This window comes from Gymnoscopelus microlampas (genome assembly GCF_963454915.1).
Source record: "Gymnoscopelus microlampas genome assembly, chromosome: 9".
Taxonomy (NCBI): domain Eukaryota; kingdom Metazoa; phylum Chordata; class Actinopteri; order Myctophiformes; family Myctophidae; genus Gymnoscopelus; species Gymnoscopelus microlampas.
Window position 1 is genome coordinate 9,808,950 of NC_139946.1, and position 24,373 is coordinate 9,833,322.

At 44.4% G+C, this 24,373-nt stretch overlaps 1 protein-coding gene across 1 annotated transcript in view; it reads left to right on the forward strand.

Moving 5' to 3' along the window:
• The window catches only part of fbn2b (fibrillin 2b), a 91,216-nt gene that overhangs the window by 34,849 nt on the left and 31,994 nt on the right, over positions 1–24,373 (forward strand). The window contains exons 7-19 of the mRNA XM_084066542.1: positions 1,644–1,841; positions 6,858–6,983; positions 13,798–13,923; positions 18,128–18,280; positions 20,280–20,501; positions 20,769–20,906; positions 21,231–21,350; positions 21,898–22,023; positions 22,222–22,344; positions 22,600–22,875; positions 22,994–23,047; positions 23,154–23,279; positions 24,186–24,311. Of these exons, the coding sequence (XP_083922668.1) occupies positions 1,644–1,841; positions 6,858–6,983; positions 13,798–13,923; positions 18,128–18,280; positions 20,280–20,501; positions 20,769–20,906; positions 21,231–21,350; positions 21,898–22,023; positions 22,222–22,344; positions 22,600–22,875; positions 22,994–23,047; positions 23,154–23,279; positions 24,186–24,311 (1,914 nt within the window). The remainder of the gene's footprint in view (positions 1–1,643; positions 1,842–6,857; positions 6,984–13,797; positions 13,924–18,127; positions 18,281–20,279; positions 20,502–20,768; positions 20,907–21,230; positions 21,351–21,897; positions 22,024–22,221; positions 22,345–22,599; positions 22,876–22,993; positions 23,048–23,153; positions 23,280–24,185; positions 24,312–24,373) is intronic.

Here is a 24,373-nt window from a genome sequence, read left to right on the forward strand (position 1 = left end):
TATTTTTGTAGACAAGGCTTTCACAACATTCAAGGCTGTCACATCATCCAAGTTTGTTTAAATGATCGCCATGGTTTCTCAAGGACACAGGTTAGGACAGGGGATAGCATAGGACACAGGGACAGGATAGACAGCATACAGGACACAGACCTCCAGGACTATATCTTCAAGGCCACTTCAACTCCCATCAGAGCTCAGCATCTCCTGCACGAACCAACCAGGATGTTTGGACTTAGAACCCAGACACGCCTGTTTCGTACAGGGCTTTTTTGTAGCCCTCTAGACTCTGCTGCTTGCCACAGAAGCCATCCTTTGGACCATACAGGTTGGATATCGGTTACGTTATGATGGGACACCGCTGCGGCAGGTCCTGCGGTCCTTAGACATCCAGTCTCCCCTTTCCTTTGAATGGTATTTTTCAAATATGTTTACTAAGCAGTACATTTAAGTTCAGGAGTTCAGTTTGGTTTGGTTTGGTTAAGCAGTGTGGAAATACCTACACAGGAATGTTTGCCAATGCGATAATTGTTATTGATGGGAACTAGCGATCCCACCCTCGTATTAGGTGGATTATCTTATTATATCCTTGGAAATAGAAGCCACCACTGTTCAGCTCCCCGCCAGAGTTAACACAGTGGAATGTGCTTCAGCATACATCAGCCGAGTTGGTTAACTTTATCAGTTTAGATTCATAGCAACTCTAGCCAGACAGTCTGCTCTTATTTCACAGTGTCTCCTAAACTACCCCCTTTTAAGTTCATACCTATGGCCTTTGTGAGGATTTGAACTGAATGGGTCTTTGGGTGGATGGATGGATGAATGAAAGAATGACTGAATTAATTAATGAAGTACGCAAAAGGTGTCCGCGAGGGGTCTTTTACTGTATGCACCTACTGTGTCACCTCCAAGAATGTGAAATGTCATCGTTTGCCAGTGGTTAATCCAAAGATTATGGTGAAGTTCAATGAAACAGTGCAGAAGTGCTGGAAAATGTGTTTAACATTTCATTGAGTCGTCTATCCTCAAATCACCCCTTTAACCACTTAAACCCTGGATTCCCCCAGGGGTCTATACTTGCCCCCTCTTGCACCCTATACAATAAATACCTAAAATGCCGAAAATAGCTGATCTACAAGCTCACAACATGTCTCGTTGTGAGCTTGTAGATCTCCTATTTTCACAGAATTCACCTTTTACGACATGCCCGGAAAAGGGACGCTAGGGTTCAAGTGGTTAAAGCTGTATAAACATGCTTTTTCACTGCATTACTCTTTTTTTCCCTTTGAAGGGAATATTTAGTTAAAAACTAAAGCTCTACTGTATACATTGGTTTCGTGAAAAAAAGAAAGAAAAAAGAAAAAGATGATAATTTGGATATTATGTGGGGTTGACTTTATATGAATGTACTTATTTTGTCAACTACATTTTCTACTATGTTTTCCAAAGCAACCACAGTTGGGGTTTTAATTTAATTTTGTGTCTCTTTTTATGACTTTAAATGAAATTCCCCATATCCTTTGTAGGATTCCAGCAACTTTTGCTCCTGCTGTATTGGAGCAATGAACAGTGAATGAATGAATTATTCAATTAATCAAACGCATTCGATTTAACAAATGATTAATGATGTCTCCTTTCTGCTCCAGACTACCGGACCGGGCCTTGCTTCACCCAGGTGAACAACCAGATGTGTCAGGGTCAGCTTAGTGGCATCGTCTGCACCAAGACCCTCTGCTGCGCTACTATTGGCCGGGCGTGGGGCCACCCCTGTGAGCAGTGCCCCGCACAGCCACACCCTTGTAGACGAGGATTCATCCCCAACATTCGCACCGGAGCCTGCCAAGGTCTGTAGAATGAACTATGTGGTCCGTATGTTTCTTTCTCTCCCTTTCTCCCTCTCACTCTCAATGTCTCTCTCTCTCTCTCTCTCTCTCTCTCTCTCTCTCTCTCTCTCTCTCTCTCTCTCTCTCTCTCTCTACCCGTCTCTCTCTCTACCTCTCTCGTTTTCCCTGTATCTGTCTTTCTGTCTCTCATTCAATAATTCATTCATGCACACTCACACACTACACACGCAGATTATGAACACACCTGGGGGATCTTCTCGTGAGCACGCACACATATTGTGCACACATATGTACACATAGACATACACACGTATGTACATGACGTGGACACTTCTAAACGAGCACAGGCTGTGTCACCACAACAAACAGCGTAACCATCACTTTATCTGTCGGCATCTCAGCTGCAGTTCAAACAACATCCCCTACCCAGAGTCAACAACACGGAGTGAGTTTACATGCACACAAGACTTCCAGACACGAGCTCACATCCTGCGTACGGACTGTTTATACGTATCTTGATGTCCCCATCACAAATATCCCACCACACATGACCAAACGGCATATTCTGAATACCATGTGTACCGAAGATACGTGGACCGCAGAAGTAAATGATGACGTTTTAAATGTTTTTTACACCTCAGTGTTGAGGGAGACCAGGGTTGGGAAGTCATTGCGTTGTAAGCTTGTCGATCTGCTATTTTCTGCTAAAGTCTTCCCCACAATAAGGACGCTGAGGTTTAAGTGGTTAAGACCCTGCAATGTAAATTCAATGATTTGTTTATAAACACATCATACATGTTAAATAGTCATGGCTGAAAACATGTAAACATTCTGGGAACTATGTTTTGCAGAATTTTGTTATGATATTTTAGGCGGGGTTGAAATCAGACCTGATGACGCACCGCGGTATTGTACTCCAATCAATCATAACTGTCGTGCCGTCATTGAACGTGTAGAGAGGCTATTTTTGCTGCACAAGACAAGAGCATAATGCACAACACTAACACAAAGTGACATCAAGGAGACAACAGAGAGAGCGTCATCAGAACAAATAGCCATCACAGTCCTGGTGTTACACCAAAACACATAAATCACCAAATGAACAACTTCATTCCCCAATGCACCCAGCGTTCAGGCCAGAGAGAACAAAGAGAATACCCCTATTTCAAGCTTTTGATGATTTTATCAAAATTTGGCTAGATGTTGTGACAAACTGAGAAACCATATTATTATTAAAATGACAAAAACATATGTTAATTTCTAAATGACAAAATAATTGTAATTACAAATTCAAAAGAGGTAATTACAGTAAATGACAGATTCTAATCAAAATGCTGGTGATTACAAAGGGTTGCTCTTGTTATTGTCAAAAGATAGTATACTAATATCAGCATATTTCAGCTCCTCATTTATGTTTTCCATCGTGAGGTTATGAGTTTCTGCCGTATATGCTGGTGTTTGTAACAAGGTCTAGTGTTTTCATGTGCCAGAACGTCAACAGAACACTTGACTGAACTGAATAATATCAGAATATTAGTAATGCTGTACATTGTACATGGAAGCAGAGCAGACTCATTGTACATGAACCGTTTCCTGTCTGACACAGTTACAGCTTTTATGCACACTCCTGATATTTGCTTATCAGTGTTTAGCAGACCATACATGCATGCACGCTGTACACAGCAGCACTGAACTTCAAAGTTGAATGGGAGAGACGGGATAAAACGGAGAACAAAAGAGAAGGAGATGGAGTGCAAATATGAACCGAGTTTCACCTTCCTCCATCAACATTCCTCCTGCCCGAGCCCCAGACCAGTGTCTGTCTGTGTAAACTAATTGTGTGTGTGTGTGTGTGTGTGTGTGTGTGTGTGTGTGTGTGTGTGTGTGTGTGTGTGTGTGTGTGTGTGTGTGTGTGTGTGTGTGTGTGTGTGTGTGTGTGTGTGTGTGTGTTTGTGTGTGTGTGTGTGTGGGTGCGGGTGCGTGCGTGTGTCAGTGTTGCCATATTGCGTGAGAGAAATAAGCAACCAGGTCTTTGAAAACAATCCTAAAAGAAGCGACATACATCGGCTAATATTTACAGAAAAACAAGCCCAAAGTCGCTTATAATAAGCAGACATGGCAGCACGTGTGTGTGTGTAAATGGTGCATTTATATAGCGCCTTTATCCAAAGCGCTTTACATAGATTGTGCATTACATTCACATTCACACACCGATGGCGGAGGAAACCATGCAAGGCACTAACCAGCTCATCGGGAGCAATTAGGGGTTCAGCGTTTTGCTCAAGGACACTAACTCTGGGGGAGCCCGGGATCGAGCTGGAAACCTCACGGCTTCCATCCGGCCGCTCTATCGGCCACTCTACCCCTGAGCCACTGCCACCGTGTGTTGCTCTCTTACTCGCTCTCAGGTTTCTCTTCAAGCCCATCTAATAACCTGCTGGCCTGGCCACTTGACGTGGCAATAAGACTACATCAATATAATATTATGACACATACAGACAGTGGCATGCACAGACATTTTGAGGGGCAGGTGCTCAAGTAAATTATACTTTTTTTTGTTTACTTGGCCTGCTCTTTTTTCCCTCTACACCTATACCTCTTTGCCAAAAATAGCCGATCTACAAGCCCACAATGCCTCGCAGCGCGAGGCATTGTGGGCTTGTAGATCTGCTATTTTTGGCTAAAGTTCTCCTCAGAAAAGGGATGCTAGGTTTCGAGTGGTTATGGTAAAAAGAAAAATCATATCACATAAAGATTTGGCGGACCCCCTGTAGTAACTCTGAGGACCCCCTAGGGGTCTCGGACCCCCTGTTGAAGACCCCTGCTGTAAACTGAAAAAACAACAACTTTTTTTTGTCTCTTTTATTCGAAAAGGGCACTTCTGGTCAAGAGGGCAAAGGGCAGGTGCTCTAGCCCCACCTAGAGTCTATCTGTGCACGTCCCTGCATACAGAGGTCGTGTCCCCAGTTGCATATGCCCAGCTATAGGTTCTCAGTCAACCCCCAACCCAGCACCACCCACATGGTCCCACTCTACCTCTCTGGGGAGATTTTAATGGACCGGTACATGGCTCTAGAGCTAACGCCCTCATAGAAAGTGATTTTTTAGACCATATAGTTTAAAAGCTGTTCTCATTTTCAACCTTCTGAAAGCAGTGTAATAAGTCATGACAATGATGACATGTAGGACAAAGGGATACGGCCTCCTCTCAGTATATAAAAGGCTTTGTGGCACACAAGTATTACAAATTCTCATATTTGACTATTTATATATAAGGTTATAAGGTATAGGAATTCCCATTCCCATATGTGCCTTAAGCATATTGTAGTATTGGGGCTAGTACCCAGTAAAGTCCTCAGTTGTAATTTCTACGCTGATGATCTAACAATGAATCCACCACCGATTGGTGGCGCTAGCCTGACAAATGAACGGAAATTCTTCAATAAATTATACCAAAGCGTTACAACGCTGGGCCATCATTCGCAATATTCCCAGCCATCACTTGAAGTCTTTATACACTGTGTCGACTGCCCAAAAAGTTTAAACAGACTGGAGAGAGTATATGAGCAGTCATGTGATTTACCCAGTTCTGTTCCCATCGATTTCTCTTACTCTAAAATCAGCCTCTCTCGTTGTATATTCCTCTCCCTTTCCACCTCTGTCTCTCTCTCACTCTCTCTCTAACTCTCACACACACAAACCCACACAGACCAAAGGAGACACCTAATCGCTTGAGAGCCTCGAGCAGAGTCTTGCTGGCAGCAGTACAAAGCACACATGACCATGAATCCAAATGTAAGGATTGCATTCCAGGCTGCATCAGGATGTTGGCCAGTCCTCTCTCTCTCTCTCTCTTTTTGTCTCCTCTCTTCTCTTTCTCTCTCTCGCTCGGCCTTTGGCAAAGAGCGTTCCTCAACACCATAAGATACTGTATTTCCAGCCTTTGTTAAAAAGGAGCAGAGGTTGAAGGTATTTGGATGATTAGAAACAGCCTGTGTCTTTGTGTGTGTGTGTGTGTGTGTGTGTGTGTGTGTGTGTGTGTGTGTGTGTGTGTGTGTGTGTGTGTGTGTGTGTGTGTGTGTGTGTGTGTGTGTGTGTGTGTGTGTGTGTGTGCGCGTGCGCGCGCGTGCGTGCGTGCGTGCGTGCGTGCGTGCGTGCGTGCGTGCGCGCACACAAGTGTGTACAGAATGTCCACATGTGTGCGACTGTGCGTGCCTGCCAGCTTGTGTGCATGTGTGTGCTTGTGGAGGCCTTGGCTGCACATTTCCAATCACTGCCAACCTCCCGCGTACTGACTGGCACTGAGGTGAAGTAAGCTGTGTGTGCGTGTGCGCGTGCGTGTGCGCGTGCGCGTGCACGTGCGCTTGTGCTTGTGCGTGTGTGTCATGACCTAGGAAGGATCAGAGGTTTCCCGCTCACCGCGACTACTCCAGAACCAACCCACTGACATATCCCCAGTAGACAGCAGTGACTCATATTGAATACTGGGAAATATGTTTATATTTGAAGCCATTTCCTGTTCAAACAAGAACTGTAGTTGGGCTGTCTGGTAGTGGTCTTACCAAGTTATTCCCTGTTCTCTCCTCCCCACTCCCTATTCCAAAACGTCTGAGAGTGGCCGACAATGTTTTAGTGGCCGAAAGCGAATATGTTCCATGCATCATTTTTATGATTGATTACAGCGCTGTAAATGTATTGTATGAAGTACAGAGCACTCTAAACCACAGAGACCCCACCTAAATGATGTATTTTATGGACTCTGTATGACTTTGTGTTAGTGGGTAGTAAAGGTTTAGTAGTTTTCAGCTTATTAAGAGCGCTGCATAGGGGGCATCTCTTAAGCCAGGACAAAGTACGGTTCGGTACATGCTATGCACAAGCTATTAACTTTATTCATCTAAACAAGGGCCGTTTTAAATGTTTATTTGATTTATATGGACTAAGAGTTTCTCTCTTGCTTCTTTTCCCTTCTCCCCCTCTTGTTTGTCTGCCTCTCTCTTCATCTCTGTCTGTCAGATGTGGACGAGTGCCAGGCGGTGCCAGGCCTTTGTGCAGGAGGGACCTGCATCAACACGGTGGGATCCTACGAGTGTAAATGCCCTGCTGGCCACCGCCAGAGTGAGACCAGTCATAAATGTGAAGGTAAGTGCGTTCTGCATTCTCACAATATACCTTGAAAAAAGCGACTTCAGGCTGAACATTGTGTTTCCAAATACCTTGAATACAGCAGCATCAAAATCTACATTTGTAGATTTAACATCATTATGTTAATGATTAAAAATAGGTGCTAATATGAAGCTGGCATAAACCTCAGATACCCTGTACTGTCGTGTAAATATTTCTGCAACTCCACTTGGTGTTTTTCAATATTTAGTTGGATTAGAACTTTAAAATGGATACCGGTAATTAAACTGATAATTCATCTTTTGGAAACTTAAGGGTTTTCCTTAAGCTACAACAAGTAAGCTATTGCACCTTTTATTACCCTAAGGTAAACTTGGGTTTTAGACTTTTACACACAATATCATACGCAACAGACAGCATACCCGTACAGCACATATTCAATTAGCAATTTCAAATAAACCATCCAACAGCGTTGGATGTTGGAAAGACCATTCTATTCATAAAGAAGCTGTTCTGACCGAGCAACCATCTGAGAAGTAATGTATTCATTGGAAAGTGAAAGGTGACATTTACTGTAGGTGTGGCTGCATAGTCTGGGACTCTGGGCTGGGTTTCTAACTCATTCAAACTTTTTCTGTTTGAAAAAGTGACGGCCATTGATTGTAGCAGTTACACACATACCTCAAATCAAATTTAAGTTACAAATACAACTTAAGTTTAGACCTACTTGCCATTGTACATTAGTCTTTTGCTAGCTGAATTGAATTCTGTGTTGATTTAATGTCATTATAATTAGATTAGATTTTGAGTTTCTGGGGAGACAGGTTGAGGATTTTCCACTGATGCCACTAACCCATAGCTTTTGTAAAGTCCACAAAGGGCTTTAAATGTGTGGATACATTGAGATTTGGATTGAGCATGAGTGTAGTTTGGATAGACACACTTAACGCGGAGTGGGGTCGCATTACTATGTGTTGATTGGATGGAATTTAAACAATGCCCAGGGAAAACAGTCGACAGTTAGCCAGGCAGGGGTTGTGGCTTTTGGACTGAAGCCTATGTGTTCTCAGTCTTTTGGGGAGGATGACCGAAAGCTCTTAAACTGTTTTGGCCAGATGACATGTAGTCTACTGAACAAGGCCAAGACTGAACTGTCGACTGTAGTTTTGAAACATTGTTTGAGTTACTGACCCCAAAACCTTCGATTATGGGGCAAAGCCAGAAAAGATAAGAACCGAAGTGTGTCATACATTCTAGCTGTGACTGTGACTGGAAACTGCAGTTACCCCTTCCAGATTCATGACAGGCTATTAGAGCAGAGATGCATGAGGCTCATGTCCCTGATTCATAATTTATGCTCCAATGAGTCAATGAGGAAACGGAGGGGATGACATCACTGAATTCATATGAATCCCAGGGTTGTGTTGTGGTTTTGGGTCAAATCCATGCATCGTTACTTACAGTCAGCAGACTAGAGGTGCTGAGCACGGTTTGGGTGGGGATCTTGTAGTCACATTCCATCCATTGCCTACAATACCCTGAGGGTTGCGCAATCGCAGCATCGCAAAGGACATTATAGGCTGAACGAGGGCAGAGTCATGTCAGCACACCAGGAGCTGTGAATTTTATAGAAACTAATAATACAACATGCATGCATGTACAAACGCAGACACTCACTCAGACACAGACAGAGACAGACATGCGCAAACACATACAACTACAAACAGAGACATATAGGCCTATACATATAAACGCACACACATTTAGGCTAAATGCTTAATCAACATGTCCATTAACATGCTCATTAATTGTAGAGACCCCCCCCCCCCCTTCTCGTTCAGTCTCATTACTTTGCCTCAGTAAACTGGTTAATATGTGGTGAGTGAGAAGAGATGGAAAGACTGAACAGCTGGGGGGAGCCTTAGGGTCACTCAAGGGTGAGAGACCTGTAGAATTGCATAGCAAATGCATGTGCATGTTGCATTTACACACACACACACGTGCGCACTCGCACACGCACGCACACACACACACACACACACACACACACACACACACACACACACACACACACACACACACACACACACACACACACGCACACTGCTGCTGTTGTTTATTTCCCAGCCAGGCAGCCTAATTGTTAGATTGTATTCCTCTAATGCTGCAGGAAGGAGGATGATTCAATTGAAATGTAACCAGTTTAGGACGTTTCTCACACTCTTCATTTCATATATTCAGTTTATCTGAAAGAGGTTAGACTTCGAGGAAAAGAAAATTGCTGCTCAACTCAAATCCAGTTTCATTTTACAAGTTGAACTCTAGTAAATTGGCCCCCAACCCCAAAGTGGATCTAGATTTGAATCATCATTGTGTGGTTGACTCAAAGTTGGCGGAGGGGGGACTTTCCTCACAGAACAGAGCACTACATTCCTACACTGCAAAATCCTGAGTCTTAATTCAACCCATTAAGACCTGAGGCCGATTCTTTAATGTCCTCTAAATCAAACAGTTTTCTGAAAAAAACGTATGTTGCTATATCAGTGGTTCTCAAACTTTTGTGTGTTATATGTTATATTATATGTGTTTGGCCACGGACCCCCATCTCAAAATATCTGGTTCCAGGGACCCCTAGAAGCAAAGATTTGAGTTAAAAATGTTCGCTTTAAAAATATATATATATTCAAAGATTTGCACACATGTTCATGATTTTTCAAAAATAGCAGATCTACTGTACCAACTATGAGCTTGTATATCTGCTATTTTAGAATATTCAAAGTATGTGGTTAAAGTGGTTAAAATCTAAAATGACACAGATACTTTCCCGGTTTTAATGGGTTAACTCTGAATTTGGTTACATTTCTCAAAATGGACCTTCTAGATCCATGCAGTGGTGTGTTCTACCGTGTTACGCTATATACGTACTAGTGTGACCTGCAGAAACATTCCGTAGCCAAGCGTAGCCCTCTACTAACCATTTCATCCATTGAAAACGCGCTAGCCTATCTCCACGACCACGCGCATGTCGTGCAAGGAATGATTATCGTACCCCTCTGAAAAAACCTAGAACACACCACTGGATCCATGTGGAGTTACAGACCCTTATAGGTCCATTTGGTGAATTTGTAGAGTTAAATTACCACAGAGGATTTTACAGTGTACAGCTGGTGGGGGGAAAAACAAATAGTTACCTACATCTTTAATCGTGAATCTGCAGGGAATGAACCACATTTGGTGAAATCTCGCAGACAATCAGCCTAGATCCTTGGGGAGAGACGTTTTTATGGAAATGCCCCCGTAGTTAATGCACAAACACAGCCTCACTCAGTGAAAGCTGGCCCAGTTGACTAAAGTGAGGTTTTGGTAGCGGTTGAGATAAATTGCAGTTAAGATGTCACGGGCTGCCTGATGGTTTTGGGCATAACAACCCACCTGGTTCCAGAGCTCCCTTTTTAGCTCACACTGTATGCTTCACAATATGTCTTTCTTTCCCCCTCTCCACCTCTCTTTCTCCTCCTCCTCCTTTTTCTCTCCCTCCATTTTATTTTCCATAAATACAGTCTTTTGGCCCAACACCAGCTGTTAGAACTGAACAAAAAAGCGCTTACGGCATCTGAGAGACTTTCTCATTACACACATGCGTGTGCGCACACACACACACGCACGCACACAGACACGCACACAGACACACAGAAATCCCCACTGCTTTGACACATGCAGACACATATTTGCATTGTTAAAATACACACATACAGCCATTTTCACACATACAGTATGTATTGCATCTACACCTTTTCCCACTTCGTACAATGCTATAATGATGCATATGTAAGGTTATACTGCCACGTGCCAACAGTTCATGCACACACACTTGCAGCCCCCCCCCCCCCTCCCTCACAGACGCTCACACATACAGACATACGCAGACGTTGCGGCTTTGATGGCGCGGGCAGTGGTCATTTATCCAGGTGGCAGATGTTTGATCCCGCAGTCTTGCAGTAATGTCTGTGTAGAGTGTACAGTCTGGTACAGTCTGTTACCGTCTGCTGCTGCTGCTGACACAAGGTTTACTTGGCTGGGAGCGTTTACGGCCTCAACAGGGCTTTTTACCGGTGCTGTCGGACAGTAGTCAGCAGGGGAGGAACATGCCTCTCTTAGCTTCCCGCAGCGGGCGTCATTATGCACACACAGAGATGAACACACACTCACACACACACCAACACACACACACACACACACACACACACACACACACACACACACACACACACACACACACACACACACACACACACACACACACACACACACACACACACACACACACACACACACACACACACACACACACACACACACACACACACTCGAGCAAGAACCGAGCAAACATGCTGATGTACGGCATACTCTCTTTCTTGAACTCCTCGAAACGCAAACACCCACAGCCACCGTCGTCGGCTCCACACACACACACCACTACACCCCCGCTCCCTGCTCCCTCAGACACACACTCACGCGCTCCACCACCCCATGCTAACCTGCCGTTCTACACACACACATGTTGTAATTATGCCCCATAGCGGTGCAGTAATTATGTATGCATATAAATAAGCGTGACACATCATAAAAACCCAATACTTCTGGAACCACACTTTGGGTTACGCCGTCATGGGGCAGCAAGGGGGCCCCTCGTACTTAATAATAATAAATACGTCTCATGCCGTCATGAAGTGCACCACACCAAGGTGGGCCGTGCCAAGCACTGTTAGCCAGGTATACCCGTGGTGGACCATGAGCCAAACCCTAGGGTTGGTCTGTATGGGTTGGCACACCCCTGATGGTTGCCAACCCATACAGACCAGCATAAAAGAATAATGTTCTGTTCCCAGCAGCTATTCCTTTTCCCTCGGGTGACTCATTTTAACCCATTGAGAGCGGAGGCCAATTCTACAAATGCCTTCTAAATCAGTAGTTCTCACGCTTTCAAGATTTTTCAAAAATGTTCAAAAATTGCAGATGTACAAGCTCGTGGCGCGGCACGAAGTGACGCGCTGTGAGCTTGTATATCTGCTATTTTTGAATAGCCAACGCAAATTAAAATGGCACGGATGCTTTCCCGCTTTCAATGGGTTATGTGTTTCTTAGTATAACGACGGGCCTTGGTTTGAAGTTAATACCCACGTGCATCTAAATGGACAGCAGTCATAGATTGTTGTATTCCTGTAAGTAATTGCACAATTTCAACAGTTTTATTAGAAATACTGACTCACGGGGCTGCTGTGGTGACTCAGCCATCATGTTGTGCGCTCCACATGAAGCAAAGATCTAACGTGACATCATAGGTTCCAAACTGGCTTGCGACCTGCTACGTTGATGTCATCCCCTCTATTTACTGTCTCACAAAAGCCTTATTTATACTGCGTTTGTGTGCTGGTGTCACAAGACGAAAATAGCTGATCTACAAGCTCGCAATGCGTTGCATCGGCGCGTTGCATCGCCGCGTGTTGAGCTTTTCGATAGATCTGCTATTTTCGCCTTGGGACACCAGCATGCAACATAAGTATAAGTTAAGCATACATTTTACTGTCCAGTAACGAGATTGCTTTAGGAAATTCTCTCATTAAAATATTGGTTGTTACATTTTGTAATGTTAAGAGATTTATTTCTGTGGTGTTACATATACCTTTGGCTGTCTGGAACAAGCTGCTGGACTGTGGTTTGGTGATGATGCATTTTGGGAAATTCTCCCCATTAGGATGGAGGGGTGTTGGGGGAACTCCCCATTTGGATGACTGTGAGTCAGCCACTTGTGTTAGAAGTTATGAAGTCTTTTCTACCTGGAAAATAATAAAACAATAAAAAAGGGAAAAAAAATAAGTTATGAAGTCTCCTGAGGTGCGCTGGAGAGATTGTTAAATGTAGCGCAGCATGACTTACAGGATAGTTTCAGACTGGAGACTCCCAAAACACTTCTCTACGTGAATTTTACTTTACGTAGATCGAATTTGTATTCTCAAAGGGAGTTGCTATCGATTCCAATGCAATAAACATTAATTTCAGCCTGCAACTGCAACTTATTAAGCATTAAAGGAGAATTCCGTTCATTTTAAGTGTTATGTTTGATGTGCGTCAAATCACTTACCAACGTAGAAATGAAAATCGCGTGACTCCACAGATCCCCCTATCGACCCCCACCGTTGGCATGATAGTAGGATAGTGGATAGCCCAAATTCGCCTATTTTAACAAATGCAAAGTCTGTTTTTTTGCTTCTAGTACTCATTGTTGAGTCCCATGATAATGTAACAGGCGCTAAAACTCCGAGAAGCTAACGGCTAATAACAGAACGAGCTAATGCTGGTTGCCGGTTTCTCTCCCGACCTGGCAACCTGGGGCTGCCATGCAGAGAGATAAGCAGCCCCAGCATTAGCTCGTTCTGTTATTAGCCGTTAGCTTCTCGGAGTTTTAGCGCCTGTTACATTATCATGGGACTCAACAATGAGTACTAGAAGCAAAAAAACAGACTTTGCATTTGTTAAAATAGGCGAATTTGGGCTATCCACTATCCTACTATCATGCCAACGGTGGGGGTCGATAGGGGGATCTGTGGAGTCACGCGATTTTCATTTCTACGTTGGTAAGTGATTTGACGCACATCAAACATAACACTTAAAATGAACGGAATTCTCCTTTAACGCATTGTGAACCTCGCAACATTTTTGATTGTTACTGGCATAAAGAATAATCACATACTAAGTGGTCTGTATCTTGCAATGTGAAAAACATATGTGGTACTTGTATTTACGTATTGGCACGTGTGTGTGTTTGCTTCAGACATCGATGAGTGCAGCACCATCCCAGGTGTGTGTGATGGAGGAGAGTGCACCAACACTGCAGGCAGCTATGTCTGCACCTGTCCACGGGGCTACATCACCAGCACAGATGGTTCCAGATGTGTGGGTGAGTTACGGGAGCACGCACGCACGCACGCACACACGCACACACACACACACACACACACACACACACACACACACACACACACACACACACACACACACACACACACACACACACACACACACACACACACACACACACACTTCTTCCCTCTTTTCTTGTCTCATTCTCTCTCTTCCTAGCCCCCTGGCTAGCCAAAACCCTCACATCTGGACCATAACTTCCCATACTCATCTCCTCGCCTCCATCCCTCCTTCCTGTGGATGGCGTTGTGATGAGTCAAGCTGGCCTCCAGGCCTGTGCTTGCCATGTGCATGCTCACACACGTGTGCTCGCTATTCGTCCTTGACAGAGTTACTTTTTTAAATTTTGTATTAATTCAAATGAAATGAATTTAATACACGAGTTTGCACACAAGCACACGAGTGTGCACGTGTGCAAACGTGTGCTTTTACTGCAGTTACATTATATACCATGAAATACTACCAGGTGTTAATGTATTCCTCCAATATAACGCTCTCAGTTTGAACAAAAATGGCTGCCCCAGTCAATCACCACCAGGTGGGAATACATTCTCTAACATCAGCCCCAAAACCCGGCAGGACATGGCCGCTCTGTTTCCCTCCATCAGCGTCAGAGGCAGGGCTGACCTAACCCTCCTCCTCTACTGAAGTATAAGCTCATGTAGAGAAGCCCAACCATTTTGATTTGCTGTAATTGAAAATTCATGTGGCCAGTCTCCCATCCAATCCTTCATTATGAATATTATTTTCCCCCAGCTTGGTTTGTTTCCTAGATTTCATTTCATCCATCTTCCATCATCTGCTGAAAGTTGCAGAGCTTGTATATTGACGTTCTGGAGAAAGAATGGGAAAGAGGGAGGGGTCGGGTGTCTGGATGCCAAAAGAACAATGGACAAACTCGCAAATAGCGTCACTGTTGCATGGAAACCTTGTATCCAAAATCAGGAAATGGAAAAAAAGACCCTGTGTTCCAATGGATCCAATGTTATATAGTAACAAGCTCTTGTTACTTTGCATTGGTTAAATATTTATAAAACCCACAGACAGACTCAACCTTGAGCATTAATTCATGATAAAACATGAAATATGGACATGCTGGGTTTCTCCCTGAATAGCCTCGGAAACCCATGCATTTTTTTTTTGTTTCAAAAGAAAAAAAGCCTGGGAGAACCTTGCAGGAACGCTGGTCTTAGGACCTTGTTATCTCCTAACCAATCAGAGTGCTCCAAACCCAGGCGCTGGAATCCAGCGCCTGGGTTTGGCTCCGCCCTTCAAGACCATCGATTAGGCTCGTTCTTTCAGTCTACTCCCTGAAAGCACCAGTATACTGTATGTCCACAGACACACATGTGCACAATGCACCCAGGGCTGATGGTGGCTGATGTCACAGGTAGTTGGACAGTTTCAATGTAACAGTCATCTGGTATCACTTATGGTGGAGGAAAACAAAAGATGACACCACTAACGACAGCGAGGTAAGCAGCTGATGATAGAGAGGAAAGGAAATGAAGTGAACGCAACCAAGCAAGAAAGGAAGGAAACTTCATTAAGTGACAGAGAGCCTAAAGCCAATATACGGAGGAGGGCGGGGGTGATGGAGGGAGCACGTTATTCAAACCATATCTGTTTTTGAGATGTGTGTGTTCTGAATCGAGAAAGACAGATCGAGTGAGAGAGAGTGGGAAGGAGAGGACTGGGAACATCGGAAGTGAAGTTTTGCCAACTTGTGCGTGTGTGTGTGTGTGTGTGTGTGTGTGTGTGTGTGTGTGTGTGTGTGTGTGTGTGTGTGTGTGTGTGTGTGTGTGTGTGTGTGTGTGTGTGTGTGTGTGTGTGTGTGTGTGTGTGTGTGTGTGTGTGTGTGTGTGTGTGTGTGTGTGTGTGTGTGTGTGTGTGACCCGTTAGTCTTGGGACTCCTCTCTAAAACACTCCATCTGTCTGTCTTCATTCCTATCAATTCTCAATGTTTTCCCGTCTTCACTTTTTTTGCCTTTCTTTTTTGCCCTTTTGTATTTGACCTATAGGAGTATATCACCTTCTCTTTCTTTCTGTGCTCTCTCTCTATAACACAGAGCTAGTTACAGTAGTGTACAGGTCTCTGTGTTGACTCTGTGACTATGTACAGTACATACTGGACGTTTGAACCATTTAATCAGTCTCATCTTTCGTCTCTCTTTTTGTCTTCCTTTCAGCTTCCTCACTTGCCAGCCCCTTTTACTTTTTACTTTGACTTTCTTTGTCTCCTCCGCTGTCTTAACATTTCTCAATGACCTTTATTTTATTTTATTCGCACACACTCTCTCTTTCTCTCTCTCTCTCTCTCTCTCTCTCTCTCTCTCTCTCTCTCTCTCTCTCTCTCTCTCTCTCTCTCTCTCCCCACTGACCTATAGAGCGACAAACAGACAGTTACAGGATTGTCAGGATATCAGTATTGTCCGACACTTTCCCTGTACATCCCTCCTATCTTCCAGTCCCTCTCCCTTAGGTAGCCTGAACAGGCGCAAACAAGAATGAATCACAACTCAAACTAAATTCTTGACCAAACTATGAAAGCAATACAAGGCCCAAACCTACAAGCTAAACGTCAGCCATTCAAGGCTAAAACCAGGCCATGCTGGCCAATGAGTGTTTAGTGAGCTCTTAAGACCTGTGGTTTTGTTTTCCACTGGCCCCTGAAGTGAGTGGATTAAAACCCCACTGGTTTCCTCCTAACGTGACCCAGATTCTTTTATTAAATTCCCCAGGTTCTGTTGTGCCCATTCTCTTTTTCTCAAATGTTTCCATTATCTCGGGCTAAGGACTTGTATATGGTCAGGAAAGGGGGCGGGACTTATTTTAATCTTTTGTTCGCTTAGCCTCAATTCTGGGAGTTGGACTGAACCAGGATGTATGGGTTTTGCACTGGAGGCTATCTCCAGGTGTGTTGGACTAGCAGACGGTGTTCTGTAAGGTGTGTTGGTGAAAACAGGCCAGCGGGAGCTGTTGGGGTTGGGGTTGGGGGGGGTGTGGGCTGACAGTAATCAGAGCCTAATTCCTTGTTGCACGGTGAAAGCCTGGAAAAGTCTCTGTCCAGTCAGTCAGTCTGTAAAAACGCCTCGCCAAATGAAAGCATGTGCTCTAGTAGTGGGGCAATGCTGGCGAGCTGGCCGCGGTCTGGATTCAATTTAAATCCTCATCCCAATCTACAGGACCCCCCCCCCCTCGTCTCACCCCACCCTTGCTGCTTTATTCACACAACCCCTCCCTATCCTCCACAATGCCCCCAGCTAGTTGAGTCCTTTGGGAAGGTTTTGAGGTTCTGTGTATTTGTGTGTGTATGCGACGTGGATTCCAATGAACCACAGTTTTTTTTAAATCTGTGTCTGTGTATGTGCATGCATTATGTATATATGAATATGTGGTTCCAGACACTGTACAGCCAGTCATGCCCTGTTTAATTGGCCGGGATTGTTACACATGGAGCTGATTAATTCCAGATTGCTGGCTCATTAGCAGAGTTAATCGACTTGCAACACACACACACACACACACGCGCCACCCTGCTTTTTCCTCTTCTTCCTTTCTACTTTTCACAAATGTTCACTTTCTCAATCAACACACATGCACAAACATGCACACGACTTTAACACTTCCCTTTTTGCTAATCTTCGGCCTACTGTATGTTTATCTCTCTCTCTCTCTCTCTCTCTCTCTCTCTCTCTCTCTCTCTCTCTCTCTCTCTCTCTCTCTCTCTCTCTCTCTCTCTCTCTCTCTCTCTCTCTCTCTCTCTCTCTCTCTCTCTCTCACACACACACACACACACACACACACACTCTTTTAGCCTTACACCTCTTTGAACCACAGCCCTGACTCCCACCCCATTGACCCTGACCTGGAAAGGTGTAACAAACAGGACCCCCTTTTAGGAGGCCCTTCAGATGCCTGCAGTTATTCACGCAACCCCAGGCAACCTTTCCCACTGCTAGCCCGTAAAGTAACTTCCTCTCAGGCTACCATGCAAAGGGCAGGGTAGCCTTTTGACGTCAAGTCCTGCTACTTGGAGGCAGGCTATTGCATGTCATCTCTTTGCTCACACCGTACAGACCATAAAGACCCTGGTCAAAAATATAGTCACCTCCCAAATAATAATGTTTTCTTTCTTTTTCCATCTTCATCTTTCTTCCATCTTCATGTCCGTTCCTCAGACCAGCGTGTGGGTACCTGTTTCTCTGCCCTGGCTAACGGCCGGTGTGCTGCAGAGCTGAGTGGCCAGTACACCAAGATGCAGTGCTGCTGTGACACAGGACGCTGCTGGGCCCTGGGAGTGATCCCTGAGATGTGCCCAGTTAGAGGGTCTGGTGAGTACGCACGCACACACACACACACGCACGCACGCACGCACGCACGCACGCACGCACGCACGCACGCACGCACGCACGCACGCACGCACGCACGCACGCACGCACACACACACACACACACACACACACACACACACACACACACACACACACACACACACACACGCACACACACTCTCCCTCATGGAGAGGGAGACAAATCTCATGTCTGTTACACACGATGAGAATAAATGAAATGAAATAGCGATGACCGAAGAAGAGTGAATCACTTATGATTTTTTTTTTGTATTGATGTGCAAATAAAGCGCATGACTAAATCATCCCTCGTGTATAAAGGCCTTTACTCCCTGTATTCCCTCCCACAGTGGTTTACTTTTTTTTGGGACAATCGCATACAGTCAAACGGTTTACCATTTGTTCTTCTATTCCACCACTGAGCAAAGTACTGCAGAAAAACCTAAAATGGGATACATTAACCAACTCCCTTTTTTTTTCAATGCTGAAAACAACTGGCAATCCCCACATGATAGAGTGACTATGACTTGGCTTGAGCAGAGAGACGGTAAATAAAGCCTTGACAGCTTAAATGGTCTGCAGGCCAAATGACTGTAACACAATGATGGTGAATGATGGTTCACTAGACAAGACTGACACCGTGGAAGAACAGCTCTCATGCACGTGCGTGTGTATGTGTGCGTGGGTGCGTGCGTGTATGTGTGTGTGAGAGAGAGAGACAAAGTGAGTGTTTGTGTATTTGTATATGCATACATCTGTGTGCGGAAAGGAAAGACGAGGAGGACCCCACTTACAATGGATATGATGTCATGAGTGAAAACCAAACAGAGAGAAATGGAAAAGATTTGTGTGAGGATAATAACCCCCATCTTTTCAATCAAGCTGGAACACTCCTCGTTCTTCCCTGCGTGAGATTGTGTGATCCATGTCTGATCTGTTGCAGAATGTGTCTGATCAGCCATACTGGACCCAAGTGGCAAGAGTGTGTGTGTGTGTGTGTGTGTGTGTGTGTGTGTGTGTGTGTGTGTGTGTGTGTGTGTGTGTGTGTGTGTGTGTGTGTGTGTGTGTGTGTGTGGTGTTTGGCGTGTATCCACATATGCAGAAACAAACTCATACTCCCTCACTCCCCCACTAATCCTCACTGTAGTGGGAGGCATTGCTCTGTTTCCAACTGGAGTCTATTACCTCCTCTGAGATTCATTCACTCAATATGCGTGTGTGCAGGCCTGCCCTGCCGCATATTTGTGTGTGTGTGTGTGTGTGTGTGTGTGTGTGTGTGTGTGTGTGTGTGTGTGTATGTGTGTGTGTGTGTGTGTGTGTGTGTGTGTGTGTGTGTGTGTGTGTGTGTGTGTGTGTGTGTGTGTGTGTGTGTGTGTGTGTGTGTGTGTTGTTCCACTGACATCCATTATCGTGTGGCATGCCAATCTAAGAAGAAAACACATGCGGACACTCACGCACACCAATGCTTATAGCTGTTGCCTGCAAAAACCACCCAAACATGAAATATAATGTCAAATAAATGTCAAGAAAATGTATCCATATTCTACAGCTATCAGTGGTTCAGGCACCACTACAGTCATTGTTTACTGTATATGAAAGTCGACAAATCTGGCTCTTTGCTCATTTTGAGACAGTTTACTGTTACAGTATGTCAACCATGAACCGAACCGAAACAAAACAAAAGACATTACAGCAAATCAGTGCAATGCTTTAGCACACAGAGACTTAACAGTACATGACAGATGGGAAAGGGAACATACGCAATCATGATAAATACCCAGATTCAAGTACAATGTATAGTAGATTCAGGGTATGCAGCGTAGACTTCTGAGCGGCCTGTGTACTTTTGGCTTGCCGCCTGAATTTATGATCAGTAGTACAGCAATGATAACAAATTCTACCCTTCCGCTAACTTCTACCCTATAACCCCCTACCCCCACCCCTCTCTGTCTCTCTCTCTCTCCCTCTTTCCCCCATGTAGAAGAGTACAGGCGCCTGTGTATTGCAGGAGTTCCCCAGAGCCATGGTTTCAATAATGGCTACCCTAACGGTCACCTCCCCAATGGGCACTTCCCTAATGGCAATACCAATGGATTCAGCTACTACAAATACCCCAATGGACCGGGTAACGGTAATGGGAACGGGAACGGGAACGGAGGTTTTGTGAATGGTGGAAGCAACGGCAGGTTCCCCCCAGACATAGGTGAGTCCAACCTGGGATTTGAGGTTGGGTGATTATGAATTATTCTCACCGCGCTTGTCTTCGGCCTTGTTTTTAGCAGCTATTGGGTTCATTTTAGATTTTATCACTTTACCACCTCTAGGATTTAAGTAAACCTCTATATACACTTTCAACTGAAACGAGGGATATGTATATTATTGTTCAAGTACTACAGTACTCATGATGGATTGTGTTTGTGGGTTTTGTTTGACTGCTTTGTTTACGATAAATCTATTTGTGCGTTCTCAGTTTCACTCAATGAGACAAATGACTTGTGCAAAACTTTCACCAACCTGTGCCTGAATGGACGTTGCATCCCCACTCCAACCAGCTACCGCTGCGAGTGTAACATGGGCTACAAGCAGGACGTACGTGGGGAGTGTATCGGTAAGACACAAACACAAGCGTACGCATAGTATACTGTACACACACATCTGTCAGGGAATGTCTATTCAGTTTGTGAGCCAATAACAGCTCTGCCAATGTTAATGGAGTGCTGCCATCTTCTGACCGCTCCAGGAACATGCCACAAAGGCACATACTCATGTATAGAGTAACCCGTATGATGATGGTTTAAATGTGCATGTTCCTACTTCCCACGAAATCTTGGACTGAGTTATATACTGTATTTACAGTATGGATATATAGAAAAAGTGTCATTTAAATAATAATAGTAACATTAGACAAACCCAATTCCTTTCCCTTGTTCAGATGTGGATGAGTGCAATAGTAATCCCTGTATCAATGGAGACTGTGTCAACACACCTGGCTCATACTACTGCAAGTGTCACGAGGGATACCAGGGGACCCCCACCAAGCAGGCCTGTAATGGTATGTATGTATGCATGGTACACTCCTCTGTGTTCGTTTAACTCTGAGAGTCTAGAGATGAATCCAAATGGACCCTTTGATTAACTCATTTTACAATGTACAGTACAGGTATTGATTGATGGATTGAATACTTTGTTAACAGTTTGCAAAAGGTACAGAGGTACAGTTATACAATAATGCTAAAAGGATAACACAAAAAGCCTTGAGGGCTTGTTTCCATTGTGGTCCTATGTATTCAATTTATCAAGACATTATGTGGGGAGGGGTGAGTTAAGAAGCCATTGCTCACACCCCTTACCTGACTGCGAGTAGTGTGGAAAAAGTTCACAAACTTTGAGAGCCTTTTACTCAGATTCTTGGTTAGAGGTTTAACAACATTCAAATAAGCTTCCAAAGAATGTCATATCATTTGAAAGCTTACTGTACATTCTGTACTTTCATAATCTGTAAAGCACTGACAAAAGCCCCCCTTGTTTCCTAAAGCATTGTACTTGGTGACATTTGTGCTCATTTGAGCTCTGTATGCTGTCTTTTTCCCTCTCCATAGACATTGATGAGTGCATTGTGAATGGAGTGATGTGCCGCAATGGACGCTGTGTCAACACCGAGGGAAGCTTCCAGTGTATCTGCAACGCTGGCTTTGAGATCACTCCTGACGGGAAGAACTGCATTGGTGAGGAATCTACATGAGATGATCAATAACATATGATGGATCGATGGGTGAAATAGCAAAAATAGCAGATCTACAAGCTCACAATGTGTTGCTGTGAGCTTGTAGATCTGCTGTTTTCACAATTTCACAGAATTGTTTTGACATGCCCAGGTCAAAGGTGGTTAAAACACGATCAATTTCTTTCCGGTGTCTCTCTAGACCATGATGAGTGTGCCACGACCAACATGTGTCTCAACGGAATGTGCATCAACGAGGACGGCAGCTTCAAGTGTATCTGTAAGCCTGGCTTTGCCCTGGCACCCAACGGACGTTACTGCACTGGTATGGATGTTGTTCTTCAAACACAGACGTTGACTCTTGGGCTACTGGCAAAATATGATGTTTCGATAGATAGATAGATAGATTAATGCTTTATTTGTATTTGCAGAAATTAATTTTGCACCAAGCAGCCATCAGGACACAAAAAAGCAGACAGACTTGATTGTTCGAAACAGTTAAAACTGTCTTTCTCTGCACTCTCCTATCTAAAATAAAGCAAGAAATGCTAAACTTATTTTCACATGCTCTCATTGTCAGACATTGATGAGTGCCAGACGCCTGGCATCTGTATGAATGGACGCTGTATCAACTCCGAGGGCTCGTTCCGCTGCGAGTGCCCGCCGGGCCTGGCTATCGATGTGGACGGACGTGTGTGTGTAGACACACACATGAGGACCACCTGCTACGGTGCTATCAAGATGGGCACATGTTCACGACCATTCCCTGGTGCGGTTACAAAGTCAGAGTGTTGCTGTGCCAATCCTGAACATGGGTTCGGAGAGCCTTGTCATCCATGCCCTGCCCGAAACTCAGGTAATAACTTGGACGGAATAGCAGTATATTGTCTCTTTAATGTATTCCACTTTACAACTCATAGGTAATAAAATAAAGTGCATGTCCAGCTATTATAATATTGTCTTTGTCCCTATAGCTGAGTTCCAGGCTGTGTGTAGCAGTGGCATTGGTATCACAGCTGACGGTAGAGGTGAGGAATATTTCTTCGTACATTCTAGTGAATGTGGCAACAATGTTGCCAAAACGTATACTGCAATCTTACGCACATTTCATAATGATTGAATGACCAATTTCAGACATCAATGAATGTGGCTTGGACCCCGACATCTGTCAAAACGGTGTGTGTGAAAACCTGAGAGGAAGCTACCGCTGCAACTGTAACTTTGGCTACGAGTCTGACTCCAGTGGCAAGAACTGTGAAGGTGAGTCAGCCAGGGAACGCTCAGCTTCTGTTCTAAAGGAGAATGCGTTTTGTTTTGTCTTCCATCGTGTTGCTTTGTTAACGGTTCATATTTTAAATAAAGGTAAAAGCTTGAACATTGGTGAAACACAGCACAATCACCAAGGTCTGTAGTATGAGGGCAGTTAATGTTTTCGGCAGCACAACTGCTGGATAAGCTAGTTTGACAGAGCAATGGAATCAATACAGCTGTTGCTAAAGGACTAAAAAGGTCTGACTAAAGAAAAAGAACAAACCACCACAAGAACACTAGCTTTTATTACATTTTATTTAACCTACTCTGTCTGAGCACCTTACCCAGTCTGCATGTTTTTTTTAAATAAAGGGGAAGATTTGTTTTGCAGATAAGATTAGAATATTGTTGACACGCCCACATCAGGAACCACACATCCACAGCAATGGTTTAGCAACTCAATAATCATGAATCGCAAATCAAGGTAGACAGACAGAAACAGACATCTCCATATATGGGCACAAAAGGGACACAGACAAACAGGTACAACGGGTACTCTGACAAAGCCCCCAACACCATGACTCAGACATATTGGTTGGATCGGTGGTACAATGTAAGTGTGAGAGCCGTATTGCCGCCCGAACCTCCAGTAGATCAAAATCACTTTGGAATCTTAACACTGATGGGAGATTTTGTTAGCGCCCTGCAGGGAAATCTTGAGAAAACATTGTGCTGGGTAGTTATCGGCTTAGCACGCCATTTTACCACCCTCAAAGTATAGGCCCAAGTGTTATGGATTTCTATAAAAGTCCTTCCCTTCATACAACAAAGACATTTCATTCATGTGACGTGTAATGAAGCAAACAAAGGACCATAATTAAACCCTTCTTTCTTTCTCCTTCCCCTGTTCTGCAGACGTCAATGAGTGTTTGGTGAACCAACTGCTGTGTGACAACGGCTTGTGCAGGAACATTCCTGGCTCCTATACCTGCACCTGTCCCAAGGGCTTTGTTTTCAAACCCGACTCAGAGACGTGTGAAGGTGAGCATTTCACACACCCTGGCACATGTGTACGGGCACGTGGGCCGCTAGCCATGCACATA